This window comes from Macaca fascicularis, chromosome 3 (genome assembly GCF_037993035.2).
Source record: "Macaca fascicularis isolate 582-1 chromosome 3, T2T-MFA8v1.1".
NCBI classification, from domain to species: domain Eukaryota; kingdom Metazoa; phylum Chordata; class Mammalia; order Primates; family Cercopithecidae; genus Macaca; species Macaca fascicularis.
Window position 1 is genome coordinate 198,172,042 of NC_088377.1, and position 27,697 is coordinate 198,199,738.

The window sequence follows — 27,697 nt, forward strand, 5'->3', positions numbered from 1 at the left end:
TTGCTTGAACCTGGGAGGCAGAGGTTGCAGTGAGACTAGATCGTGCCACTGCACTCCAGCTTGGGCAACAGAGCAAGACGCCATCTCGAAAAAGAAAAAGCAGACTTGCAGTGGCTAGGTGAGGTGGCTCACACCTGTAATCCCAACACTTTGGGAGGCCAAGGTGAGCAGACAGCTTGAGCCCAGGAGTTCAAGACCAGCCTGGGAAACATGGTGAAACCCCATCTCTACAAAAAATACAAAAATTAGCCACGCGTGGTAGTGCAAACCTGTAGTCTCAGCTACTTGAGAGGCTGAGATGGGACCTGAGCCCGGGAGGTCAAGGCTGCAGTGAGCCGTGATCACGCCACTGCACTCCAGCCTGGGTAACAAAGTGAGACCCTGTCTCAAAAAAAATAAAAATAAAAAGTAAAAACTGGCATTGCACAATATAAAGATAAGTGTTAAAAATCATGCTAATAGATATTAACAGTGTAAAATCAGAACATATTGTCTTCATGTAGTGTTCTTTCTAAAAATCATTTTATTAAGTGTTAAAACATTTCTAAAGGCTTTCAAAGATAAATTCTGAACATCAGACTCTCATGTCTATCTTTCCCATAATGCCTTAAGTTTCTTAAATTATCTTACTACCAAGGAAATTAACCTGTACTATATTTGGATATAATATTCAAAACCCTAAGATCATCAAGAATTAATATCTACAAATATCTACTACAGACATGTAAAGAAGGGAAAAAAAAGCTTAAGGCTCTCGGAGACCTTATATTCTATCGTACTGCATAACTCACTTTACAGCTCAAGGAACTAGAAAACTACTAAGCCCAAAGTTAGCAGAAGGAAGGAGGTAACAAAGATTAGAGAAGAAATAAACAAAATAAAAAATAGAAAAATAGGGAAAAAACAACAAAACTAAGAGTTTGTTTTTCGAAAAGATAAAACTGACAAACCCTTAGCTAGACTAAGAAAGAAAGAGAAGACTCAAATAAGAAAGGAAAGACACATTACAACTGATGCCTCCGAAATAAAAAGGATCATGAGACTACTAAAAACAACCACATGCCAACAAAGTGGATAATCTAGAAGAAATGAATAAATTCCTAGAAACATAACATCCTACCAAGACTAAATCATGGAGAAATAGAAAGTCTGAACAAACCTGTAAGAAGCACGCAGACTGAATCAGTAATCAAAAACCTCCCGAAAGAGAAAAGCCCAGGACCAGATGGTTTCATTTATGAACGCTACCAAACACTTAAGGAGCAATTAGCACCAATCTGTCTCAAACTCCTCAAAAAACTCAAGTGGAGAGAACACTATCAAACACATTTTACAAAGCCAGCAATTCCCTGATACCAAAGACAGACAAAGAAGCCATAAGAAGAAGAAACTACCGGCCAGTATCCCTGAAGAATACAGACACGAAAATCCTCAACAAAATACTAGCTCACTGAATCCAACAGCACATTAAAAGGATCATAAACCATGACTAAGTGGGATTTATGCCTAGGATGCAAGAATGGTTCAATATATGAAAATCAATTACTGTGGTACACCACATTAATAAAATAAAAGATAGCAATCATACGATCATCCCAATAGGCAGAAAAATCACCTGAAAAATTCAGCACCCTTTCAGGGTAAAAACTGTCAACAAACTACAAACTACAAACAAATGGAAATCATCTCAATGTAATAAAGGCCATATATGAAAAGCTCACAGCTATCCGACTGAATTGTGAAAAACTGAAAGCTTTCCCACTGAGATCAGGCACAAGGCAGAGATGTCCACTCTTACTTACTTTTATGCAGCATAGTTCTAGAAGTCCTACCTAAAGCAATTAGGCAAGAAAAAGAAATAAAAGGCATTCAAATCAGAAAGGAAGAGGTAAAACTGTCCATTTGCAAAAGACATCATCTTAGATATAAAAAAAAACCATTTAACAGTTTTTTTTCAAACTGTTAGAACTAATAAATTTAGCTGTGAATAGTGGTAGTATCGTAGCCGGTCAGGTTTATCTGAGGTGTGATTATTTTTCCTGACACCCCGCCACGATGACCTGCAATACAGTCAGCACTAGCAACTTCTGACAGTCTCCATGAAGACTGAATTATAAAGAAAAAAAAAAAGAACTAATAAATTCAATAAAGTTGCAGGATAGAAAAATCAACATCCACTAATAAACTACCTAAAAAGGAAATTAGTAAAACAATCTCACTTACAATAGCACAAAAAAAGAATAAAATACCTACGAAGAGGCTGGGCACGGTGGTTCATGCCTGTAATCCCAGCACTTTGGGAGGCCCAGGCAGATGGATCACCTGAGGTCAGGAGTTCGAGACCACCCTGACCAAGATGGAGAAACTCCATCTCTACTAAAAATACAAAAATTAGCTGGGCGTGGTGGCGCATGCCTGTAATCCTAGCTACTTGGGAGGCTGAGGCATAAGAATTGCTTGAACCAGGGAGGCAAAGGTGGATGCTCCGGTGAGCCGAGATCACATCACTCGCCTGGGTAACAAGAGCAAAACTCTGTCTCAAAAAAAAAAAAAAAAACCTAAGAAGAAACTTAACCAAGGAGGTGAAAGACCTGTATCCTGAAAACCATAAAACATGGATGAAAGAAATTAAAGAAGGCTACATTTGTAGGAAAAACGGCAAATGGGAGGCAGGACTAGATTGCAGCTCCCACTCGGACAGACGGAGCAGTGTGTGGAGACTCACATCATGAACCTTTGCTCTAGAACTACTGCAGGAATAAACCAGGAAAGCCTAGAGAACCCAAAGACCCTCTGAAAGAAGCAGATTACTCCTGCAGGATCCAGGAGACAGTCCAAATGCTGTGCGGTTATCCACGGCTGAGAGACCTGCAGATGGTTCACATCACAGGACTCTGTGCAGACAACCCCAGTACCAGCCCTGCCTGGTAGACCTGCTGAGTGGCTAGATACAGAACAGAGATAACAATCACTGTAGCTCGGCCCTCAGGAAGCCACATCCTTAGAAAAAGGTGGAGAGTACTACATCTGTGGAACACCCCAGGGGACAAAAGAATCTGAACAGCAGCCTTGAGCCCTAGACCTTTCCTCTGATATAGCCTACCCAAATGAAAAAGAACCAGAAAAACAATTCTGGTAATATGACAAAGTTTTTTAACACCTCCAAAAATATCACACTGGCTAACCAGCAATGGATCCAAACCAAGAAGAAATCCCTGATTTACCTGAAAAAGAATTCAGAAGATCAGTTATTAAGCTAATCAAGGAGGTACCAGAGAAAGGTGAAGTCCAATTTAAGACAATCAAAAAAATGATACAAGAAATGAGGAAAGAAATCTTCAATGAAACATACAGCTTAAATAAAAAACAATCAAAGGTTCAGGAAATAAAGGACACACTTAGAGAAATGCAAAATTTTCTGGAAAGCCTCAGCAACAGAATCAAACAAGCAGAAGATAGAACTTCAGACCTCGAAGACAAGCTTTTTGAATTAACCCAAGTCAACAAGACAAAGAAAAGAATAAGAAAAAAATGAACAACATCTCCAAGAAGTTTGGGATTATGTTAAGTGACCAAATCTAAGAATAACTGCCATTCCTGAGGAAGGAGAGAAATCTAAAAGTCTGGAAAACATATTTGGGGAAATAACTGAGGAAAATTTCCCAGGCCTTGCTAGAGACCTAGACATCCAAATACAAGAAGCTCAAAGAACACTTAGGAAACTAATCATAAAAAGATCATCTTCTAGGCACACTGTCATCAACTTATTAAAAGTCGAGATGAAGGAAAGAATGTTAAGAGCCGTGAGGCAAAAGCACCAGGTAACCTACAAAGAAAAACCAGAGTAACAGCAGATTTCTCAGGAGAAACTCTACGAGCTAGAAGGGATTGGGGCCCTATCTTCAGCCTCCTTAAACAAAACAATTATCAGCCAAAACTTTTGTATCCAGTGAAACTATGCTTCATAAATTAAGGAAAGATACAGTCTTTTTCAGACAAACAAATGCTGAGAGAATTTGCCACTACCAAGCCAGAACTACCGCAACTGCTAAAAGGAGGCGTAAATCTTGAAACACATCCTGGAAACACATCAAAACAGAACCTCTTTAAAGCATAATTCTCACAGGACCTTTGTATAAAACAAAATACAATTTAAAAAAAAAAAAAGGTATACAGGCAACACAACAAATAGCACGATGAATAGAATAGTACCTCACATCTCAATACTAACATTGGATGTAAATGGCCTAAATGCTCCACTTAAAAGATACAGAATTGCGGAATGGATAAGAATTCACCAACCATCTGCTGCCTCCCAGAGACTCACCTAACACATAAGGACTCACATAAACTTAAGGTAAAGGGGTGGAAAAAGACATTCCATGCAAATGGACACCAAAAGTGAGCAGTAGTAGCTATTCTTACATCAGGCAAAACAAACTTTAAAGTAAGAGCAGTTAAAAAAGACAAAGAGGGACATTATATAATGATAAAAGGTCTTGTCCAACAGGAAAGTATCACAGTCATAAATATATATGCACCTAACACTGGAGCTCCCAAATTTACAAAACAATTACTACTAGACCTAAGAAATGAGATAGATGGTAACACAATAATAGTGGGGGACTTCAATACTCCGCTGACAGCACTAAACAGGTCATCAAGATAGAAAGTCAACAAAGAAACAATGGACTTAAACTATACCCTGGAACAAATGGACTTAACAGATCTTTACAGAACATTCTACCCGACAACCGCAGAGTATGCATTTCATTCATCAGAGCATGGAACTTCCTCCAAAACGGACCATATGATAGGACACAAAACAAGTCTCAATAAATTTAAGAAAACTGAAATTATACCAACTACTTCCCTGACGACAGTGGAATAAAACTAGAAATCAACTCCAAAAGGAACCTTCAAAACCAGACAAATACATGGAAATTAAATAACCTGGTCCTGAATGATCACTGGGTCAACAATGAAATCAAGATGGAAATTTAAAAATTCTTCAAACCAAACAATAATAGTGACACAACCTACCAAAATCTCTGGGATACAGCAAAGGTGGTGCTAGGAGGAAAGTTCATAGCCCTAAATGCTTACATCAGAAAGTCTGAAAGAGTACAGATAGACGATCTAAGGTCACACCTCAAGGAACAAGAAAAACAAGAACAAATCAAACCCAAATCCAGCAGAACAAAGGAAATAACCAAGATCAGAGCAGAACTAAATGAAATTGAAACAAACAGAAAACAATACAAAAGATAAATGAAACAAAGAGCTGGTTCTTTGAAAAGATAAATAAAATTGATACACCATTAGCAAGATTAACCAAGAAAATAAGAGAGGATTCGAGGCTATTATGAATACCTTTAGGCATGTAAACTAGAAAACCCGGAAGAGATGAATACATTCCTGGAAAGACACAACCCCCTAGCTTAAATCAGGAAGAATTAGATACCCCAAATAGATCAAAAACAAGCAGTAAGAGTAAAATGGTAATTTTAAAATTTACCAACAAAAAAAAGTCCAAGACCAGATGGATTCATAGCTGAATCCTACCAGACAATTAAACAAGAATTGGTACCAATCCTATTGACACTATTCCACAAGATAAAGAGGGAATCCTCCCTAAATCACTCTATGAAGCCAGTATCATCCTAACACCAAACCAGGAAAGGACATAACAAAAAAATCAAACTACAGACCAATATCCTCTATCAACATAGATGCTAAAATCCTTAACAAAATACTAGCTAACCGAATCCAAAAACATATTAGAAAGTGTTGATCAAGTGTGTTTCATACTACAGATGCAGGGAAGGTTTAACATACGCAAGTCAATAAATGTGATACACCACATAAACAGAATTAAAAACAAAAATCACATGATCATCTCAACAGACGCAGAAAAAGCATGGAACAAAATCCAGCATCGCTTTATAATTAAAACCCTGAGCAAAATCTACCTACAAGGGACATATCTCAATGTAATAAAAGCCATCTATGACAAACCCACAGCCAACATAATACTGAATGGAGAAAAGTTGAAAGCATTCCCTCTGAGAAATAGCACAAGAAAAGGATGCCCACTCTCACCACTTCTATTCAACATAATGCTGGAAGTCCTAGCCAGAGCAATCAGACAAGAGAAATATATAAAGGGCATCCAAATTGGTATAGAGGAAATCAAACTGTTGCTGTTTGCTGATGATATGATTGTATACCTAGAAAACCCTAAAGACTTCTCCAGGCCGGGTTCTGTGGCTCAAGCCTGTAATCCCAGCACTTTGGGAGGCCGAGACGGGCAGATCATGAAGTCAGGAGATCGAGACCATCCTGGCTAACACGGTGAAACCCTGTCTCTACTAAAAAATACAAAAAACTAGCCGGGCGAGGTGGCGGGCACCTGTAGTCCCAGCTACTCGGGAGGCTGAGGCAGGAGAATGGCGTGAACCCGGGAGGCGGAGCTTGCAGTGAGCTGAGATCCGGCCACTGCACTCCAGCCTGGGCGAGAGAGTGAGACTCCGTCTCAAAAAACATAAAATAAAATAAAATAAAAGACTTCTCCAAGTAGCTCCTAAAACTGATAAATGAATTCAGCCAAGTTTCAGGAGACGAAATTAATGTATAAAAATCAGTAGCTCTCCTATATATCAACAGCGACCAAGCTAAGAATCAAATCAAGAACTCAACCCCTTTTACAACAGCTGCAAAAAAATAAATAAATAAAACACTTAGGAATATACCTAACCAAGAAGGTGAAAGGCCTCCACAAGGAAAACTACAAAATACTGCTGAAAGAAATCATAGATGACACAAACAAATGGAAACACATCCCATGCTCATGGATGGTTAGAATCAATATTGTGAAAATGACCATATTGCCAAAAGCAATCTACAAATTCAACGCAATTCCCATCAAAATACCACCATCATTCTTCACAGAACTAGTAAAAACAATCCTAAAATTCATATGGAACCAAAAAAGAGCCCATGTAGCCAAAGCAAGTCTAAACAAAAAGAACAAATCTGGAGGTATCACATTACCTGATTTCAAACTATACTATAAGGCCATAGTCACCAAAACAGCATGGTACTGCTATAACAACAGGCACACAGACCAGTGGAACAGAATAGAGAACCCAGAAATAAACCCAAATACAGCCAACTGATCTTCCACAAAGCAAACAAAAACATAAAGTGGGGAAAGGACACCCTATTCAACAAATGGTGCTGAGATAATTGGCAAGCCACACGAAGGAGAATGAAACTGGATCCTCATCTCTCACCTTACATAAAAATCAACTCAAGATTGATCAAGGACTTAAATCTAAGACTTGAAACTATAAAAATTCTAGAAGATAATATCAGAAAAGCCCTTCTAGACATTGGCTTAGGAAAAGATTTCATAACTAAGAATCCAAAGCAAATGCAATAAAAACAAAGATAAACAGCTGAGAATTAAAGAGGTTTGCATGGCAAAAGGAACCATCAGCAAAGTAAACAGAAAACCCACAGCATGGGAGAAAATCTTCACAATCATACATCTGACAAAGGACCAATATCCAGAATCTACAGTGGACTCAAATTAGCAAGAGAAAAACAAACAATCCCATCAAAAAGTGGGCTAAGGGGCCAGGCGCGGTGGCTCATGCCTGTAATCCCAGCACTTTGGGAGGCCGAAGCAGGCAGATCCCAAGGTCAGGACATTGAGACCATCCTGGCTAACATGGTAAAACCCCGTCTCTACTAAAAACACAAAAAATTAGCCAGGCATGGTGCCGGGTGCCTGTAGTCCCAGCTACTTAGGAGGCTGAGGTAGGAGAATGGCGTGAGCCCAGGAAGCAGAGCTTGCAGTGAGCTGAGATGGTGCCATTGCACTCCAGCCTGGGTGACAGAGTGAGACTCTGTCTCAAAGGTAAAACAGGTGGGCTAAGGACATAAACAGACAATTCTCAAAAGAAGATATACAAATAGCCAATAAACCTATGAAAAAATGCTCAACATCACTAATGATCAGGGAAAAGCAAATGAAAACCACAATGTGATACCACCTTACTCTCACAAGAATGGCCATAATCACAAACAAAAAAGAATAGATGTTGGCATGGATGCAGTGAACAGGGAACACTTTTACACTGCTGGTGGGAATGTAAACTAGTACAACCACTATGGAAAACAGTGTGGAGAGGTGTTAAAGAACTAAAAGTGGAACTATCATTAGATCCAGCAATTCCACTACTGGGTATCTACCCAGAGGAAAAGAAGTCATTATACAAAAAAGATCCTTGCACACACGTTTATAGCAGCACAATATGCAGTTGCAAAAATGTGGAACCAACCCAAATGCCCATCAATTAACAAGTGGATAAAGAAACTGTGGTATATATAACAATGGAATACTATCCAGTCATAAAAAGGAATGAAATAATGGCATTCGCAACAACCTGGATGGGATTGGAGACTTATTCTAAGTGAAGTAACCTAGGAACAGAAAACCAAACATCGCATGTTCTCACTCACAAGTGGGAACTAAGCTATGATGATGCAAAGGCATAAGAATGACACATGGACTTTGGGGACTCAGGGGGAAAGGGTGGGAAAGGGGTGAGGGATAAAAGACTACAAATTGGGTTCAGTATATACCGCTTGTGTGATGGGTACACCAAAATCTCACAAGTCACCACTAAAGAACTTAACTCATGTAACCAAATACCACCTGCTTCCCAAAAACCTATGGAAATAAAAAATTTAAAACTAAAAAAAAAAAAAAAAAGGAAATTAAAAAAGGCACAGACAAATGGAAAGACACCCTATGTTCGTGGATTGGAAGACTTAATATTGTCAAAATATCCATAATACACAAGCAATTTACGGATTCAATGCAAGCCCTGTCAAAATCCCAACGGTATTTTTTTTTTTTTTCTGAGACGGAGACTCACTCTGCCACCCAGGCTGGAGTGCAGTGACACAATCTCAGCTCACTGCAACCTCTGCCTCCTGGGTTCAAGTGATTCTCCTGCCTCAGCCTCCCGAGTAGCTGGGATTACAGGCATGCTCCACCACGCCTGGCCAATGTTTGTACTTTTAGTAGAAACGGGGTTTCACCACGTTAGCCAGGCTGGTCTTGAACTCCTGACCTCAGGCGATCCACCCACCTCGGCTTCCCAAAGTGCTGGGACTACAGGCATGAGCCACTGCACCCAGCCCCCAGTGGCATTTTTTTAAACAGAAATAGAAAAAATAATTCTAAAAATCTTATGGAATGACAAACGACCACAAATAGCCAAGTTAATCTTGAGAAAGAACAAAGTTGGAGGTATCACACCTCCTGATTTCAAAATATATTATTACACAAAGCTAGTTATCAAAATAGTATGGTACTGACATAAAGACAGATATATAGAACAACGGAACAGAATAGAGCGCCCGGAAATAAATCCATTTATGTACAGTCACCTGATCTTACACAAGGCTGCAAATAATACACAACAGGGAAAGAAAAACGTCCTCAACAAATGGTGTTGGGAAAACAGGAGATTCACATTCAAAAGAATGCAGCCTTCTCTCACACCATACACAAAAATCAACTTACAAAGGATTAAAGACTTAAACGGAAAACATGAAACTATAAAACTCTCAGAGAAAAACACAGAGGGAAGCCTTCACAACACTGGCCTTGGCAATGATATCACGGATATAACACCAACAGCACAGGCAATAAAAACAAAAATATGTAAGTGGGAATACATAAAACTAAAAAGCTTCTGTACAGCAAAGTGGACAATCAACACAGTGATGGAAATGAGAGAAAATATCTACAAATTGTGCATCTGAAAAGGGGTTAATATCCAAAATACGTAAGAAACTTCCACAGCACAAAGGTAAAAACAACTAATAACTTGATTTAAAAACAGGCTAAGGACTTGAATAAAACATTTCTCTAAAGACATACAAACAGCCAACATATATATGAAAAAATGCTCAATGTCACTAATTACCAGGGCAATGTAAATCAAAACCACAATGAGTTATCACCTCACACCTGTTAGGATGGCTATGATTAAAAAAAAAAAAAGACAAGTGTTGACAAGGCTGAAGAGAAATCGGAACCCTTGCAGACTGTTGATGAGAATGCAAAATGATGCAGCTGCTATGGAAAATATGTGGGTTCCTGAAAAAATTAGAAACAGAACTACCATATGATTCAGCAATCTCCCTTCTGACTATTTATCCTAAAGAATCACCATCGCAATCGCAATCCCAAAGATATTAGCACTCCTATATCCACCGAGGCAATATTCACAATAGCAAAGATGTAGAAACAACCTAAATGTCTATTAACGGATGGATAATGAAAACGTAGTATACAATGGAATACTATTCACCTTTAAAAATATTTGAAAAAAGGATATTCAGCTGGGCATGATGGCTCGTGCCTATAATCCCAGCACTTTGGGAGGCCAAGGCAGGAGGATCACTTGAGCTCAGGAGTTTGAGACCAGCCTGGGCATCACAGTGAGACCTCATCTCTACAAAAAATAAAAAAATTATCCAGGCATGGCAGTGGGTGCCAGTAGTCCCAGCTACTTAGAAGGCTGAGGTGGGAGGATCATTTGAGCCCAGCAGGTCAAGGCTGCAGTCACCACATTCCAGCCTGGGCAAGAGAGTGAGACTCCATCTCAAGGGGGTAAAAAAAGGAAATTCTGCAATATGCAACAACATAGATGAATCTTGAAGACATTAACCTAAGTGAAAAAGAGAGTCACAGGAAGACAAATACTGCATGATCCCACTTATATAAGGTATCTAAAATGGTCAAATTCACAGACTCAAAGAGTGGAAATGGTGGTTCTCAGGGACAGGGACAGGGAAGGATATTGAGAGTTACTAATCAATGGTCATAAAGCTTCAGTCAAGCAAGATGAGTAACCTCTAGAAATCTGCTGTACAACATTATACCTATAGTCAACAATATAATTGCACACTTAAAAATTCGTTAAGAGGGGCTAGGTGCAGTGGCTCATGCCTGTAATCCCAGTACTCTGGGAGGCCGAGGCAGGCAGATCACGAGGTCAAGAGTTTGAGACCAGCCTGGCCAACATAGGGAAACCCCGTCTCTACTAAAAATACAAAAAATTAGCTGGACGTGGTGGCAGGCACCTGTAATCCCAGCTACTCAGGAGGTTGAAGCAGAAGAATTGCATGAACCTGGGAGGCAGAGGTTGCAGTGAGCCGAGATCACACCATTGCACTCTAGCCTGGGCAACAGTGCGAGACTCTGACTCAAAAAAAAAAAAGGCCGGGCGCGGTGGCTCAAGCCTGTAATCCCAGCACTTTGGGAGGCCGAGACGGGTGGATCACAAGGTCAGGAGATCAAGACCATCCTGGCTAACCCGGTGAAACCCCGTCTCTACCAAAAAATACAAAAAACTAGCCGGGCGAGGTGGCGGGCGCCTGTAGTCCCAGCTACTCGGAGGCTGAGGCAGGAGAATGGCGTAAACCCGGGAGGCGGAGCTTGCAGTGAGCTGAGATCCGGCCACAGCACTCCAGCCTGGGCGACAGAGCGAGACTCCGTCTCAAAAAAAAAAAAAAAAACTTTTTATTAAGAGGGTAGATCTCACATTAGGTATTCTTACTGCAATAAAATAAAGTTTTAAAAAAGGAGGACAGGGCCAGGCACGGTGGCTCACGCCTGTAATCACAGCACTTTGGGAAGCCGAGGCGGGTAGACCACCTGAGGTCAGGAGTTCGAGACCACCCTGGACGACAGGTGAAACCTGTCTCTACTAAAAATACAAAAATTAGCCAGGTGTAGTGGTACACACCTGTAATCCATGCAACTTGGGAGGCTGAGGCAGGAGAGTCGCCTGAACTCAGGAGGCGGAGGCTGCAGTGAGTCAAGATTACGTCACTGGACTCCAGCCTGGGCAACAGAGCAAGACTCCATCTCAGGACCAAAAAAAAAAAAAAGGAGGACAGTATAGGAAGACAGGAAAAATTATCTCAAATGTAATTAGAATGTCCCAGTTTCCTTTAACCTCAAGTCTACAACTAGGGAGTGGTAAGATCTACAGGGACAGCAGTGAAAGTCAAAGCCTCTTGATGAAAGAGTAGGAATCTCCTATGGCTGCTGTAACCAAATAACACAAACTTAGTGACTTAAAACAACACAAATTTACTGAGTTTCACTGGGCTAAAACCAAGGTGTGAGCAAGGTTGGTTCCTTCTGGAGACTCTAGGAAAGAATCCATCTCCTTGACATTTCTAGCTTCTGGAGGCCGCCCACACTCCTTGGCTCACGGTCCCTCCTCCTTCCTTAAAGGGCATCACTCCAACTCTGTCTTTGTCATCCTATCTCCTTCTGACTCTGACCCTCCCGCCTCTCCCACAAGGACCCTGGGATCAACAGAGCCCACCCAGGTAATTCAGGTAACTCCCCTTTAAGGTACTCACATCTGCAAAATCCCTTTACCCATGGAAAGTAACATACCACAGGTTCCAGGGATTATCACATGGATTACCAACTTCAGGGGCCATTATGCGGCCCACCACAGAGGGGAAGCTGATTTAACCCAGTTTAGAAAAGCCAAATACAATGAAACCTTTATACCTCTATCCCATTCCTTCTTGCTCTTCTATGTTAGAAAATCACTTCAACGTATGTTGGCTATTGGATTTGTTTCTAATACACCATTCCACTAGAAGACTTTACAACCACGTGAGAAAAAGAAAAGCAGCCCCTGACATCTGGGAGCTGGCCTGGTGATATCACAGCTGGGTCTTGGTGTTGCTGTAAACTGGCAAGCAACTCAGAGCAAGGCCCACACCTCGGCCTTGATGACTGACTCTTCCGTAGAACATAAACAGTTTCAGAGAACATCAATATCAGACAAGACCATGATGGATAAAGACTAAACAAGACCACTCTGTAATCACTCCTGAACACAAGCAAAAAACATGAACATTGTCCAAATCACAAAAATGACCGTCTCTCTATCCTGGCTAACAGGAATGACTGTTGCTTCTTTACCAGTTACAGCTTTAGCTTTATTCCAGTCTTCTCTCCTTCTAGAAAAGATTTCTTTTTTTTTTTTTTTTTTTTTTTTTTTGAGACGGAGTCATGCTCTGTCGCCCAGGCTGGAGTGCAGTGGCCGGATCTCAGCTCACTGCAAGCTCCGCCTCCCGGGTTCACGCCATTCTCCTGCCTCAGCCTCCCGAGTAGCTGGGACTACAGGCGCCCGCCACTTCGCCCGGCTAGTTTTTTGTATTTTTTAGTAGAGACAGGGTTTCACCGTGTAAGCCAGGATGGTCTCGATCTCCTGACCTCATGATCCGCCCGTCTCGGCCTCCCAAAGTGCTGGGATTACAGGCTTGAGCCACCGCGCCCGGCCTAGAAAAGATTTCTTAAGCTATCCAATTACAGAATTATTCCAGCTTCCTAACAGCATCCCATATAGATCAAAGCCTCACTTCCTTAAACCCTTCCCAAACTACCTAGTAGAAGCCCAAATCCCACTTGAAAAGTTACTTGAACACCCCACAGTTCCCCACGGAACTCACTGCAATATGCAATAAGCCCAATTTGTCCAACTACAGGTGTGCTCTTGGTAGTCTTTGGCTGGAGGGCAATGACAAAGGTCAGAAAAGACTACAGACTCCAAGATAACTGTATTCTGAACTTACATACCAGATTGGTGACTGGTTCCCATCTTCTGCCCAACCACTATCCTCAAGTGGGAAGGACTAAAGTTTTTGATCTGCCGCACAAAGGGTAAGCCATAGAGTTGAGGGCAAGACATTGGCAGAAAACAGCAGGTAAACTCACCTAGAGAAGCAGCAGGTGAAGGATAATTCCTTCTATCCCCATTATCTCCCACCTCTCATTTGGCCTAAAAGAAGCCAACTAAATGGGAAGGTTCGAAAATCTCTGTTGTAAAAGTCCCAGTCTGGTCAGGCACGGTGGCTCAGGCCTGTAATCCCAGCACTTTGGGAGGCTGAGGTGGGGGCGGATCACCTGAGGTCAGGAGTTCGAGAGCAGCTTGGCCAACATGGCAAAACCCCAAATCTATTAAAAATACAAAAATTAGCCAGGCATGGTGGTGGGCGCCTGTAATCCCAGCTACTTGGGAGGCTGAGGCAGGAGAATCACTGGAACCTGGGAGGCGGAGGATGCAGTGGGCTGGGATCGTTCCACTGCATTCCAGCCTGGGTGACAGAGCGAGACTCCATGGAAAAAAAAAAAAAAAAAAAGTCCCAGTCAACCCCAGACTTGGTTCCAAAAATATTATAGCCAAGAGGGGAGCTTAAGCCATACCCAGGATAAGGAAGAATTCAGATTGCACAGCCAGGCTGGGCATGGTGGCTCACACCTCTAATTCCAGCACTTTGGGAAGCTGGGGCAGAAGGATTACTTGAGGCCGGGAGAGTTCAAGACCAGCCTGGGTAACATGGAAAGAACCTGTCCATACAAAAATGGCCAGGCGCATTGACTCACACCTGTAATCCCAGCATTTTGGGAGGCCAAGGCAGGAGGAACACTTGAGGTCAGGAGTTCGAGACCAGCTTGGCCAACATGGTGAAATCCCGTCGCTACTAAAAATTCAAAAACATTAGCCAGGCATGGTGGCAGGCGCCTGTAATCCCAGTGGGAGGCTGAGGCAGGAGAATCACTTGACCCAGGAGGCAGAGGTTACAGTGAGCCTAGATCATGCCCCTGCACTCCGGCCTAGATGACAGAGTAAGACTCCACATCATAAATAAATAAATAAATAAATAAATAAAATTAGCCAGGTGTGGTGGTGGGCACCTGTAATCCCAGCTACTCAAGAGGCTGAGGCACAAGAATTGCTTGAACCCAGGAGACAGTGGTTGCAGTGAGCTGAGATCGTGCCACTGCACTCCAGCCTGGGTGACAGAGTGAAACTCTGTCCCAAAAAAAAAAAAAAAGACTTGCAGTGACTCACCTGTAACCCCAATACTTTGGGAGGCTAAGGTGGGTGAATAACTTGAGCCCAGGAGTTCAAGACCAGCCTAGGTAACATGGTGAAACCTCGTCTCTACAAAAAATACAAAAATCAGCCAGGTATGGTTGTATGTGCCTGTAGTCCCAGCTACTTGGAAGGCTCAAGTAGGAAGATCTCTTGAGCCTGGGAGGTAGAGGCTGCAGTGAGCCGTGTTTGTGCCACAGCATTCCAGCCTGAGTGACGGAACGACACTCTGCCTCAAAAATAATTTTGAAGAGAGTCACAGCCTACAAGGTGGCAATCCTGATGGCTGAGAAGCATCCTCCCGCAGAGCACAGAAACAGACACTTCAAGGGAGGATAGAACAGGGATTTCTGCTGAACGGGTTGGCCAAGTTTATATATTTAACAGGTTATAGGAGGAGCTATGAATATTCACAAAGTGGGGGAGGTCATGCACATGCAGGCTGAATAAACATGTATGTTACATACTTATCCGCATTCACTTGTGGGTGGAGACTTAACATCTAAACGCATTACAATGAGGCCCTGTAGTCAGATGGCGAAGCAGGGACATGAAGGCACTCAAGTGCACAGCCTCTGTAAACTGGCCAGAACCAGTTCATGCTCAGTGCTCTTATCAGGACAAAGTTACTGAAATCAGTCTCTTATCCAATCAAAGCTGTAGTTATAGCTTGTGGAACAGGGGAGTGAGGGTCAGTTAGTCAGGGTCTGGCAGTGAATGAGCTGCAGTTATTAATATTGCTTATCTGGAGGCCAGTACTTGTTTAGCTGCTAGGAAAAAAGAAACACTTTGAGATAGTTAGAACCGAGTTTATTCTTTAAGGGGGGGCGCGGGGGGTGCTTTACTTAACCCTTGCTTGGCATGGCCCTACATCTTGTCCACCGTTTGGTATTTTATTGCCACAAAGAGTCTGTTCTCTCAGTCTTAAGATCTCTATTTTAACATTAATGCTGGTCAGTTGTTGTTTTTAAACCTCAAAAGGGAGTGGGTATAACAAGGCGTGTCAGATCTCCCATCACATTCTGGCTGGGAATTCAGTTTTTAAGGTTTCCTGGGGTCCTCTTAGCCAAGACAAGGTCTACTCAGAAGTCTTAGGATTTCACAGCTAGCTCTCAAAAGAAAGCAAATGAATCATTACTACCTGATATTAATAGCCAAAGTCAAATATGATCACTAAAGCAACTGACAAGAGATCTATGAGATATTCATAACACAGAAGACAAAATTATTACATGAGTATTTAAAAGTTAAACACTATATTGTACACAAAAATTAATTCAAAATGATCAAAGACCTAAACATAAGAGCTAAAACTATACAACTCTTAGAGGAAAACCTTCATGATGCCGGAGCTGGTGATGAATTCTTGGATGACACAAAAAAACACATGCAACAAATGAAAAAATAGATAAATTAGACTACAAAATTAAAAACTTTTGTGCATCAAAGGACACTATCATTAGAGTAAAAAAGGCAACCCTACAGAATGGGAGAGAAGTGTTTGCAAATCACATGCCTGATAAAGGGTTAATATTCAGAATATATAAACAACTCCTAGAACTCAACAACAAAAATGAAGCAACGCAATTCAAAAACAGGCAAAGAACAGATATTTCTCCAAAGAAGATGTACATATAGTCAATAAGCACATGAAACAATCCTGAACTTCACTATTAGGGAAATGCAGATCGAAACCACCATAAGATACCATTTCACATCCATTTTAAAAAAAAAGAAGAAAAACAGAAAACAACGTGTGTTGGTGAAGATGTGGAAGAACCGGAAATCCTGGCTCCTTGCCAGAGGGAATATAAAATGGTAAAGCCTCTGTGGAAAATGGTATGGCAGTTCCTCAAAAAATTAAACATAGAATTATCATATAATCCAGCAATTTTACTTCTGAATTGAAAACAGGGACTCTAATAGATATTTCCACACCCATGATCACAGCAGCATTATTCACAATAGCCAAAAATGGAAACAACTCAGGTCAATTGATGATTGAATGGATAAGCAAAATACAGTATACACAAAAAGAAAATATATTCAGTCTTAACAAATTCTGGGCCAGGTGCGTTGGCCTGTAATCCCAGCACTTTGGGAGGCCAGGAATTTGAGACTAGCCTGGGCAACATAACAAAACCCCATCTCTACAAAAAACACAAAAATTAGGCCAGGCGCAGTGGCTTACACCTGTAATCCCAGCACTTTGGGAGGCTGAGGCGGGTGGATCACCTGAGGTCAGGAGTTCGAGACCAGCCTGGCCAACATGGTGAAACCCCATCTCTACTAACAATACAAAAATTAGCCAAGCATGGTAGCGCACGCCTGTAATCCCAGCTACTCGGGAGGCTGAAGCAGGAGAATTGCTTGAACCAGGGAGGGAGAGGTTGCAATGAGCTGAGATCACGCCATTGAACTCTAGCCTGGGCAACAAAGACTCTGTCTCAAAAAAAAAAAAAAAAGAAAAAGAAATTCTGACACATGCTACAACACAGGTGAACCCTGAAGGCATTATGCTAAGTGAAATAAGCCAGACAGAAAAGGACAAATATTTTGTGGTTCAACTTGGAACAGTCAGATTCATATAGGCAGAACCAGCAGCTGGAGACAGTGGGGAATGGAGAGTTACTGTTTCATGGGTATCAAGTTTCAGGTGATGAAAAAGTTCTGGAAATGGATAGTGGTGGTGGTTGCACAACAATGTGAATGTATTTAATGCCACTGAACTGTATATTTAGATATGGTAAATTGTATGTTATATATATATATCTTATCATGATTAAAAAGTTAAGCAATTATAGCATTATGTAGCAAAATCAGAAACAATTTAATAATTCCAAAAATTGGCAACAGGTCTTACAGAAAAAGCAAGTATTTACATTCACTCTAAATATAAATCATTTGAGAAAGAAATGCCAAAGACTGGGAACCCTGAGCCTGGTCACTGTCTATGCTGGTTCTGTAGAAGATGGAATAGACTCAACCAGCCAGGGGTGCTGGATTGAGGGAAACAGGGGCGAGGAGAGTCAGAACTAAAGAACTCTGTAATCAGTACCAAAACCGAGTTGTTTTCAGGGGAGTAGACAAAGCTCTGGACTGTTTTAACATGTGTCCCTTTCTCAACCGAAATTCTAGAATATCTAATTAATTAAAACTAAAGCCAAAGAGCAGGAGGATCACTTGAGCCCAGGAGACAGATCTGGTCAACACGGGGAGACCTCACCTCTACAAAAATTTAAAAGATTAGCTGGGTCTGCTAGTGCACACCTGTATGATTCACGCCTGTAGTCCCAGCTACTTGGGAAGCTGAGGTGGGAGGATCGCCTGAGCCTGGGAAGTCAAGGCTGCAGTGAGCCATGATTGCGCCACTGCACTACAGCCTGAGCAAGAGAGTGAGACCCTGTCTCAAATTTAAAAATAATAATAAAACTAAAGACAAATAGACCAATAAAACAGCATAAAGTCTAAAATTAAATCTTATGAATATTCAGTTACCTATCTGTGACAAAAGTCATAAATAGTGCTGGAGCAACTGGACATTCCTGTGGGAGAAAAAAGTATGACTCCTACCTTGCACCAGACACAAAAAATAAATTCTAGATAGACTGCAAATTTAAATGAGAATAATTCAATAAAGCATTTCGAGGAAAGAACAAGAGAACGTCAGTCTTAGAGTAAACAGCGATTTCTTAACCGGGACATAAAAAGTACTCAAAAAATTTTAATAAATTGAACTATATTAAAATTAATAATTTCTGTCGATCAGAAGATATCATTAAGAGTGAAAGGCATCCACAGAGTGGGAAAGAAATATGTGCTGTATATATATATATATATCTGACAAAGAAATCTTATCCATTTGTATTACAATATAATACAAGTTATACTGTAAAGACCTTGCAAATCAATATTAAAAAGATAAACTTAATTTTTAAATGGGGAAAAAAATTTGACCCTTCACAAAAGATTTCCAAATGGCTAATAAACAAACAGGTGCTTAAATTCATTAGTTATCAGGAAAATGCAAATTAAAATTATTCATATGATGAACACTATAAACACACTTGCTAGAATGACTAAAATTAAAAAGGACAGCAAATATCAAGTGTTGGTAAAGATGAGAAACAACCACACCTCTGAGGCTCTCAGCACTGGCGGAAGTGTACACTGGTACAACCACTTCCGAAAATTGTTTAAAAGCATCTACTAAAGATGAACAAATGCACACTCTTTAACCTAGGGTTTCCATTTCTAGGGCTATACCCAACAGAAATGCACAAACATGTCCACCAAAAGCTATGTACAAAAATATTCATAGCCAGCCGGGTGTGGTGGCTCACACCTGTAATCCAAGCACTTTGGGAGGCCAACGTAGGTGGATCACCTGAGATCAGGAGTTCAAGGCCAGCCTGACCAACATGGCAAAACCCCGTCTCTAATAAAAACAGAAAAATTAGCTGGGTGTGGTGGCATGCACCTGTAATCCCAGCCACTCGGGAGGCTGAGGTAGGAGAATCACTTGAACCCAAAGGCAGAGGTTGCAGTGAGCCAAGATTGTGCCACTGCACTCCAGCCTGGGAGACAGAACGAGACTCCATCTCAAAACAAACAAATAAACAAATATATATATATATGTATATGTGTGTATATATATATTCATAGCCAAGACCTAGAAACTACTGAAGTGCCCGTCAACAGTAAAATGAAAAATAAATTGTGCTATAGTCACACAACTACGGCACTGAGAATGAATTATAACCACATACAAAATGGAGAAATTTCACAAACACTGTAGAAGAAACTGGACACAAAAGAGTGTATAACGTAAGACTCTATTTACATAAAGTTCAAAACTAAGCAAAAACTAATCTATGATATTAGAAGCCAGGGCAGTGTTTACCCTTGGTGGCGGAGAAAGTAACTGGAAGGGGGAAAGGAATCAGTCTCCGGGATGATAGCAAAATTCTGTTTCTTTTTTTCTTTATTTATACTGGTAGAGATGGGGATTCACTATGTTGCCCAGGCTGACCGGTCTCAAACTCCTGGTGGATTCAGGAGTACACAGGTGTGTTTAGTATGAAATGACTGAAGAGTACATGTATGACTTCAGGAATTTATCTCTGTGTATTTTAGCTTCAATTAAAAAAATTACAAATAAATTTGTACCAAATTCCACGAACTCAAATTCCACCAGCTCAGACTTCACATGTCCTCTTTATTCAAAGTATGACTTCCAAAGTGATTCTCAATTTTCAAGATCAGTAAGTACACAAATTAGACAATTCTTCACCTCGAACCAAGAGTGACTGAATCGTAGACAACTTAGGAGAGGGGTAAATACAAATATAAAAAATTGATGTATTTTACAACCGTTATGAAAACACAGAGAAACCCAATTATAATACATTCTAGAGCATCACGAAAAGATAAAAACATCAAAGTAGACTTTCCAAGGTCAAGTGCGCTTCCTGACCCCTGCCAACAGCACACATAGAAACATGGGCCAAAAAAGCTGCTGCTTCCCTAAGAAGTTGCTTCCAGAACAAAATGGACTTTTGCTGAGGTTCTCACTCCCATAAATAACCAATATTCTCACCCCAAAAGGGAAGGTTTCGAACTCAATCCACGTGGGGGCTGGGGGAGATGAAAGAGGGATGGAAACGTGAGGCGCCGGGAGAGCAGGAGGTGTTGACTGGGACAAGGTAACCGGCCGGGTCCAAACGCGAGAGGCGGGCGGGCTCCGTGCAGCCTGGTCCTTCCAGGACCTACCGGGCCCACCCAGGCTCTCCGGGACGCCTGCGCATCCACCTGCCTACCTGGCCGGGCGGCGGAGCGCGGGGGCGCGCACCGGCCGGGCCGCCGTCCACACCCCGAGGCGCGAGCCGCACATCCCCCCAGAGAGGAAGCCTCCGGGGTCCCGGAGCGCGGCGCGTACCGCAGCCCTCCCGGCGGAAAGGGAAGGGCAAGACCGGGGCCGCGGGGCAGGGGCGGGGTCCGGGCTGGAACGAGGGAGCGGGAGGGGGCAGGGGAGGCAGGAGCGGAGCGGGGGGCAGGCAGAGGGAGGGGAGGGAAGGGGTGGGGAGGGAGAGCGGCAGAGGCCCGGGCGGGAGGCGCGGGGCGCAGGCCCGGAGGTGAGGGGCCCGGGGGCAGGGACAGGGGGCCCGGGCAGGCGCGCGGGGCTGTCAGGGCTGCCTCGGTCCCCACGCACCGTGGACTCCCGCACTTGGCTGTGGAAGTGCTGCTCCCGCGCCGACACCTCGTCCTGCCCTTCCATCCTCCTTCATGCCCGCCGCCGCGCCGCCCGCGTCCGCGTGCTCCGCCGCACCATCGCCCGCCTGCCGCAGGGGCTCGGACGGCCGCGCCGGGGACCGGGACCGGCACGGGCCCGCGAGCCGCGGTTGGAACAGGTACCGAGACCACTACACCCGCCGCCGCCTCAGCAGCCTCAGGCAAGCTGCTCTGGCTGAGGGAGGGCGGGCGCCGCGCAGCCGGGGGCGGGGCGGGGGCGGGGCGGGGAGGGGGCGGTGCAGGTACACGTCAGACGAAAGGCGCCGATACGTCAGAGAAGCGCGCCCCGCGGTCTTCCGGGCCTCTGGGCCGGGAGGTGCCGAGGGGGCGGGGTCCAGCCGCGCCCTCAGGAGCTACCCCGGTTAGGGAGGTGCCGTCCAGGCGTCGGGTGGGGACGGGGAGCGCGTCGAGGGTGCTGCGACTTCTGCCCACCTGGCCCGGCCTCAGTCTCTGAGTTCCTGTTCCTCACAAGAGCTAATTATTTATGACAGCTGCAAGGTGCCCCTCCCCCAGTTACTCAGTGCTTGGCACTCAGCACCCCTTAACTTAGCACTCAGTACCGCACTCAGCCTCTGAGGACCTGGGCAGAGGGAAGCAGGGAGTCTCCTGCGGAAACTCTTGCTCTGCCAAAGTAGGTTGAAAGGTCGGAAATCGGTGGTTTTGGGCCGGGCTTTGGGCGGCAACCCAGCTTTTCTGGGCCTGATAAGGGTCTTGGGCTGTCCCACCTGGAAAACTCAGATAACCGAGCTGGCGAGGCCCTTGTCAAGTCCTTCCGGTAGCTCGGTCACTAGGGTGAGTTTTATGACCCTCAGTGGACCCTAAACAGCACGTAATATATGTATTTGTCACCGCCAAATATATCAAACACAATGATTCACACTCCATTCCCCATTATCTTTCTTTTTGCTATAACATTTGAATTTAAGGGAATGTTTATAATTTTACCTTGGGATTTATTTGGCTACGAGGAAGTCATTTAAATTGCTAGTGGCTGTGATTTTTGTTTTTGGCATCTTTGAGAATTCTTAGGAAGTGTGAAAATCTACAAATTGTTTTCAAATCTCATTTAGATTTTTTTTTTTTTTTTTTTTTTTTTGAGACGGAGTTTCACTCTTGTCGCCCAGGTTGGAGTGCAATGGCGATCTCTGCTCACTGCAATGTCCGTCTTCTGGGTTCAACTGATTCTCCTACCTCAGCCTCCTAAGTAGCTGGGATTACAGGCGCCCATCACCACGCCCGGCTAATTTTTGTATTCTTAGTAGAGACAGGGTTTCACCACGTTGGCCTAGCTGGTCTGGAACTACTGACCGCAGGTGATCCACCCACCTCGTCCTTCCAAAGTACTGGGATTACAGGCGTAAGCCACCATGCCTGGCCGTTATTTAGATTTTTATGAATCTAAATTTAACAGTTAATGAAGTTGGTGCAAAGTTTTTCAAAGACAAATATATGGTAATTTAAATGTTGCCGTTTCTCTTCACAATTTTGAGTTAAAATTTTTTCACAACTCAAACTTGCTATGGTGCTTGGCGAAGTTGGAGGCCCCGACACGTTGTTTCTATGAGTTCACTATAGCTGAACATTGTGGTGGTGGGAAAACTTAGAGAACCTGAGGCTTGTTCTCAGCATGTGCCCTGCTGCCACAGGCTGATTGATCATAATCCAAGAACAACTGTCAACTGGTTGAATTCAATGTTCACCTTTATTTTTTAGAATGTTTTGGAGCCGTAAAAAACCTGGATAATTTCTGGGTTAATTCTGAAGGGCAAGCAGATTAGATTTTAAAGTGTACAGCATTTAAACACAGATTCCGGAAAGTGACGCATGCAATATTTGTCATCTTTTTAATGCAACACTCCAACCATGTAGACCTTTCGATTTTCTTTTATGCAGTCATCCCTAGAGGCTTACACACCACTGATACTTGTAACACTTAACCCAGGGTAGCAGACTTCAACAATGGGCCATGTACTCACCACTCCCTATACGCTCACCCCTCTGCCATCTAGCTTTGTCCTTCCTCCCAGCAAGAAATGGACTCTGCTTTCCAGCCCTGGAATCAGCCTGGCTGGGTGACCTGCTCTGGCCAGTGGGACATTAGAAAATATGAAACTATAGGAAAGTGCTTGTGCGTTAGGACTTGCCCTTTCTTACGGACTCTAGGGACCCTCAATGGCCACTGGCCACTGCATCATAAGCCCCAGCCCAGCTGACGATAGGTGACCTGGTCACCTCCATCAGCCCAGCCAACACCCTCTTTTCCACATCCCTAAACGCTGTTGTATAAGACCACATGGGCCATTGTAACGGCTTTGGCTTTTTTTCTGGGAGAGGTCAGGAGCTACTGTGAGTTACTGACAGGTGCTATGTGATCTGACTGTTGCTCGGGGCCTGGACAGCGAATGAGGAAGACTTACTGCAGAAATTCAGAGCCTAGCAACCTGGACCAGGGTGGAGGCAGCAGACGAGGTGAGAGGTAATCAGATTCTGAATGCATTTTGAAAGGAGGATTTCTTATCACATGGGGGATGTGGTCAGAAAAAGAGAAAGACAGAGAGCTCCCAGTCTTCTGGCCTTAGCAGCCAGAAGGACAGTTGCATCACCAAAGAGGGGGAAGGCTGCAGTTAGAACAAGTTTTGGAGAAAAGACACAGAGTTCGGGCCGGGCGCGGTGGCTCAAGCCTGTAATCCCAGCACTTTGGGAGGCCGAGACGGGCGGATCACGAGGTCAGGAGATCGAGACCATCCTGGCTAACACGGTGAAACCCCGTCTCTACTAAAAAATACAAAAAAAAACTAGCCGGGCGAGGTGGCGGGCGCCTGTAGTCCCGGCTACTCGGGAGGCTGAGGCAGGAGAATGGCGGGAACCCGGGAGGCGGAGCTTGCAGTGAGCTGAGATCCGGCCACAGCACTCCAGCCTGGGTGACAGAGCGAGACTCCGTCTCAAAAAAAAAAAAAAAAAAAAAAAGACACAGAGTTCTTAAAATGTGATGATGACACCTTCTGGCCACCAAAATATGCTGTGTGGATATGAAGTTTCATCTCATATCAGAAGAATATGGCTGGCAATAAACATTTAAAAATATGTTTCATCTCATCAATACCCAGGACATGCAAACTGAAACCTAAATGAAGTAGCTTTTCACTTTCATTGGGTGGGCAAAATTTTTTTAATTTGACAATATTGAATGTCACAAGAATGTGGAACAGTAGAAATTCTATACCACTGGAGGTAGTGTGAACCAATGTAACATCTCAGTAAATAATTGGGCATTATCCGGTAAAGCCGAAGATAAGCAATGAGCAGCTGCACTCCTACCCATACATCCTAGAAAAGCTTGTGAGCATGTACACCAAGAGATGTGAACGAGAATCCCCACAGCTGCGCCACTCGAACCAGCAGAAGTCTACAAATAGCCCAGCTGTCTATCCACGGTAAAATGGATAACGAAACTGATATGTTCATGTGACAGAATGTGATTCTGAAAAATTAGTGAACAATAGCTGCAAGCAGCAATACAGATGCATCTCTAAAACAAAGTGTGGACGAAAAGAAAGTACCGGAAGAAGACACCCAGTGACTCCATTTAGGTAAAGTTCAAAACCACACAAAACTATATACTATTATATTATTCCATTCTCACACTGCTACAAAGATCCTACCCAAGACTGGGTAATTTATAAGCAAAGGAAGTTTAATATACTCACAGCTCCACATGGCTGGGGAGGCCTCAGGAAACTGACAATCATGGCAGAAGGGGAAGCAGGCATGTTTTACATGGTGTGCAGAGGAGGTGGGAGAGGGTGCAGGGGAAGTGAGGAAGTGGGGAAGAGGGGCAGGGAGGGGGGAAAAGAGGAGGGAAGAGGGGATGGAGGGAGGAAAAGAAGAGAAAGGGGGAGAAAGAGCGAGAAGGAGGAACTGTCAAACACTTATAAAACCATCAGACCTCATGAGAACTCAGTACCATGAGAACAGCATGGGGCAAACTACCCCCATGATCCAATCACCTCCCTTCCTCGACATGTGGGGATTACAGACCCCTTGCTTGGTGTTTAGGCTAACATGCTCCATTTAGCAAGGGGTTATGTTGCAGTAGAGAACCCACAGTTTAAGCTGTCAGGAAATGGTAAACCCTGCACACATGGTGACTACAATTGGAGATGAGATTTGGGTGGGCACACAGACCCAAACCATATCAACTATTTGGGCATACAACCATGCAGTAGAACTATAAAGAAAAGCCAAGGAATGATAAAACTCTAAGAGAGAGGTCAGAGAAGGGATTGGTGAGAGGCTTTCAAGGGCCACAAAGAGAATGATAATGCTGTATTTCTTAAACCAGAGTGGAGGAGGTCCACAACCCTATCTTGCATTGTTATTCTTTATACCTATGCATTATCTGTCATGCATAAACAGCATCTATTTAATATTTAATAAAGTAACTGTTTCAAGAAGCACAACTTCCTGGTAGCCTAAACCATGGCTTCTCTACCACAACTTAACCCCTCGCTAAATGGAGCACGTTAGCCTAAACGCTAAGCAAGGAATCTGTAAACCAGGTTCCAGTTCTGTGGTAAATTGCTGTGTGACCTTCCAGGTCTCCATTCAATTAACAATGCCTGAGGTTCCTTCCAGCACTAATACTGTGTTTGTTGTCTTAAAAATTAACTTGGAAGGCCGGACGCAGTGGCTCACGCCTGTAATCCCAGCACTTTGGGAGGCCAAGGCGGGCGGATCACGAGGTCAGGAGATCGAGACCATCCTGACTAACACTGTGAAACCCTGTCTCTACTAAAAAATACAAAAAATTAGCCGGACGAGGTGGCGGATGCCTGTCATCCCAGCTATTCGGGAGGCTGAGGCAGGAGAATGGCGTGAACCCGGGAGGCGGACCTTGCAGTGAGCAGAGATCACACCACTGCACCGCAGCCTGGGCAACAGAGCAAGACTCCGTCTCAAAAAGAAAAAGAAAAATTAACTTGGAGCTTGGCGCAGTAGCTCACTAATGTAATCCCAGCACTTTGGGAGGCCAAGGCAGGCGGATCACGAGGTCAGGAGATCGAGACCATCCTGACTAACACTGTGAAACCCTGTCTCTACTAAAAAATACAAAAAATTAGCCGGGCGAGGTGGCGGATGCCTGTCATCCCAGCTATTCGGGAGGCTGAGGCAGGAGAATGGCGTGAACCCGGGAGGCGGACCTTGCAGTGAGCAGAGATCACACCACTGCACCGCAGCCTGGGCAACAGAGCAAGACTCCGTCTCAAAAAGAAAAAGAAAAATTAACTTGGAGCTTGGCGCAGTAGCTCACTAATGTAATCCCAGCACTTTGGGAGGTCAAGGTGGACAGATCACGAGGTCAAGAGATTGAAACCATCCTGGCCAACATGATGAGACCCCATCTCTACTAAAAATACAAAAATTAGCCTGGCATGGTGGCACACACCTGTAGTCCCAGCTACTGGGGAGGCTGAGGCAGGAGAATCGCTTGAACCTGGGAGGTGGAGGTTGCAGTGAGCTGAGATGGTGCTACTGCACTCCAGCCTGGCGACAGAGCAAGACTCCGTCAAAAAAAAAAAAAAAAAAAAATTGGAAACTTTCCATGCAAACCCACGTTTCTGTTGGCATTTGTGTGGGTTAGAGGGGAGGAGGCGATCATGAGCATCAGTTGCTTAGCGCCAAACCTGAGAGTCATCCTGAATTCCATACTTTCCCTAACAACGCACACCCCATCCATCAGCAAGTATTTTTTTATTCTACCACTAAAATATGTCTGGAATTCAGCCACTCTTCCACATCGCCTTTGCCACTCTCCTGTTCCAACCAGCCTCATGCCTCAGTGGCCTCTGGGCTGGTCTCCCTGCATCTACTCTTCCCAGACCCTCACCATCTTCTCCCTCCCATCATCCATCCCGAGTGATAAGCATGTAAATTAGTTGTGTTCCCCAACCTGAAGGCTTCCCATATCACTTACACTCAAACTCTGATCCCTAACCAAGACCTATGGTCCCTGACAGAGACCATAGGACCAGCCTCTGCCCACCTCTCCAACCTTGTCTTCTGCTGTGCCCCCCACTGCCTTTGTACTGTGCCCTCTGCCCAGGATGCTCTCCCTCCCTCTCCTTACGACGTAAAGGTTAATACTGTAGAGAGGGCATTTTCGACCCTGAGCTGAGGGAGCACCTGAACCCAGCCCAGCTATGCCGGCTCACTTCACCTTGCATTGTCTTCAAGACAGGACCCTAGAAGTTATTAACACATAGGGGCCAGGTGCGGTGGCTCACACCTGTAATCCCAGCACTTTGGGAGGCCGAGACAGGCAGATCATGAGGTCAGGAGATCGAGACCATCCTGGCTAACACAGTGAAACCCCGTCTCTACTAAAAATACAAAAAATTAGCTGGGCGTGG

General features: G+C 43.7%; 1 protein-coding gene across 30 annotated transcripts in view; it reads right to left on the reverse strand.

Moving 5' to 3' along the window:
* Positions 1–21,464, reverse strand: part of LMBR1 (limb development membrane protein 1) — a 212,528-nt gene extending 191,064 nt beyond the window's left edge. For 23 of the 30 annotated variants that reach the window (XR_012433133.1, XM_074036473.1, XM_074036471.1 and 20 more), the window contains exon 1: positions 21,208–21,464. Coding sequence is in view for 18 of the 30 variants with exons in the window: in XM_074036471.1 (XP_073892572.1) it covers positions 21,208–21,273 (66 nt within the window). In the remaining 12 variants the exon portion in view is untranslated. Of the gene's footprint in view, positions 1–20,595; positions 20,970–21,207 lie in introns of those variants that run through there. The other 7 variants (XM_074036466.1, XM_074036461.1, XM_074036460.1 and 4 more) reach the window with 3 other exon arrangements.
* Positions 21,465–27,697: the final 6,233 nt, after the last annotated feature.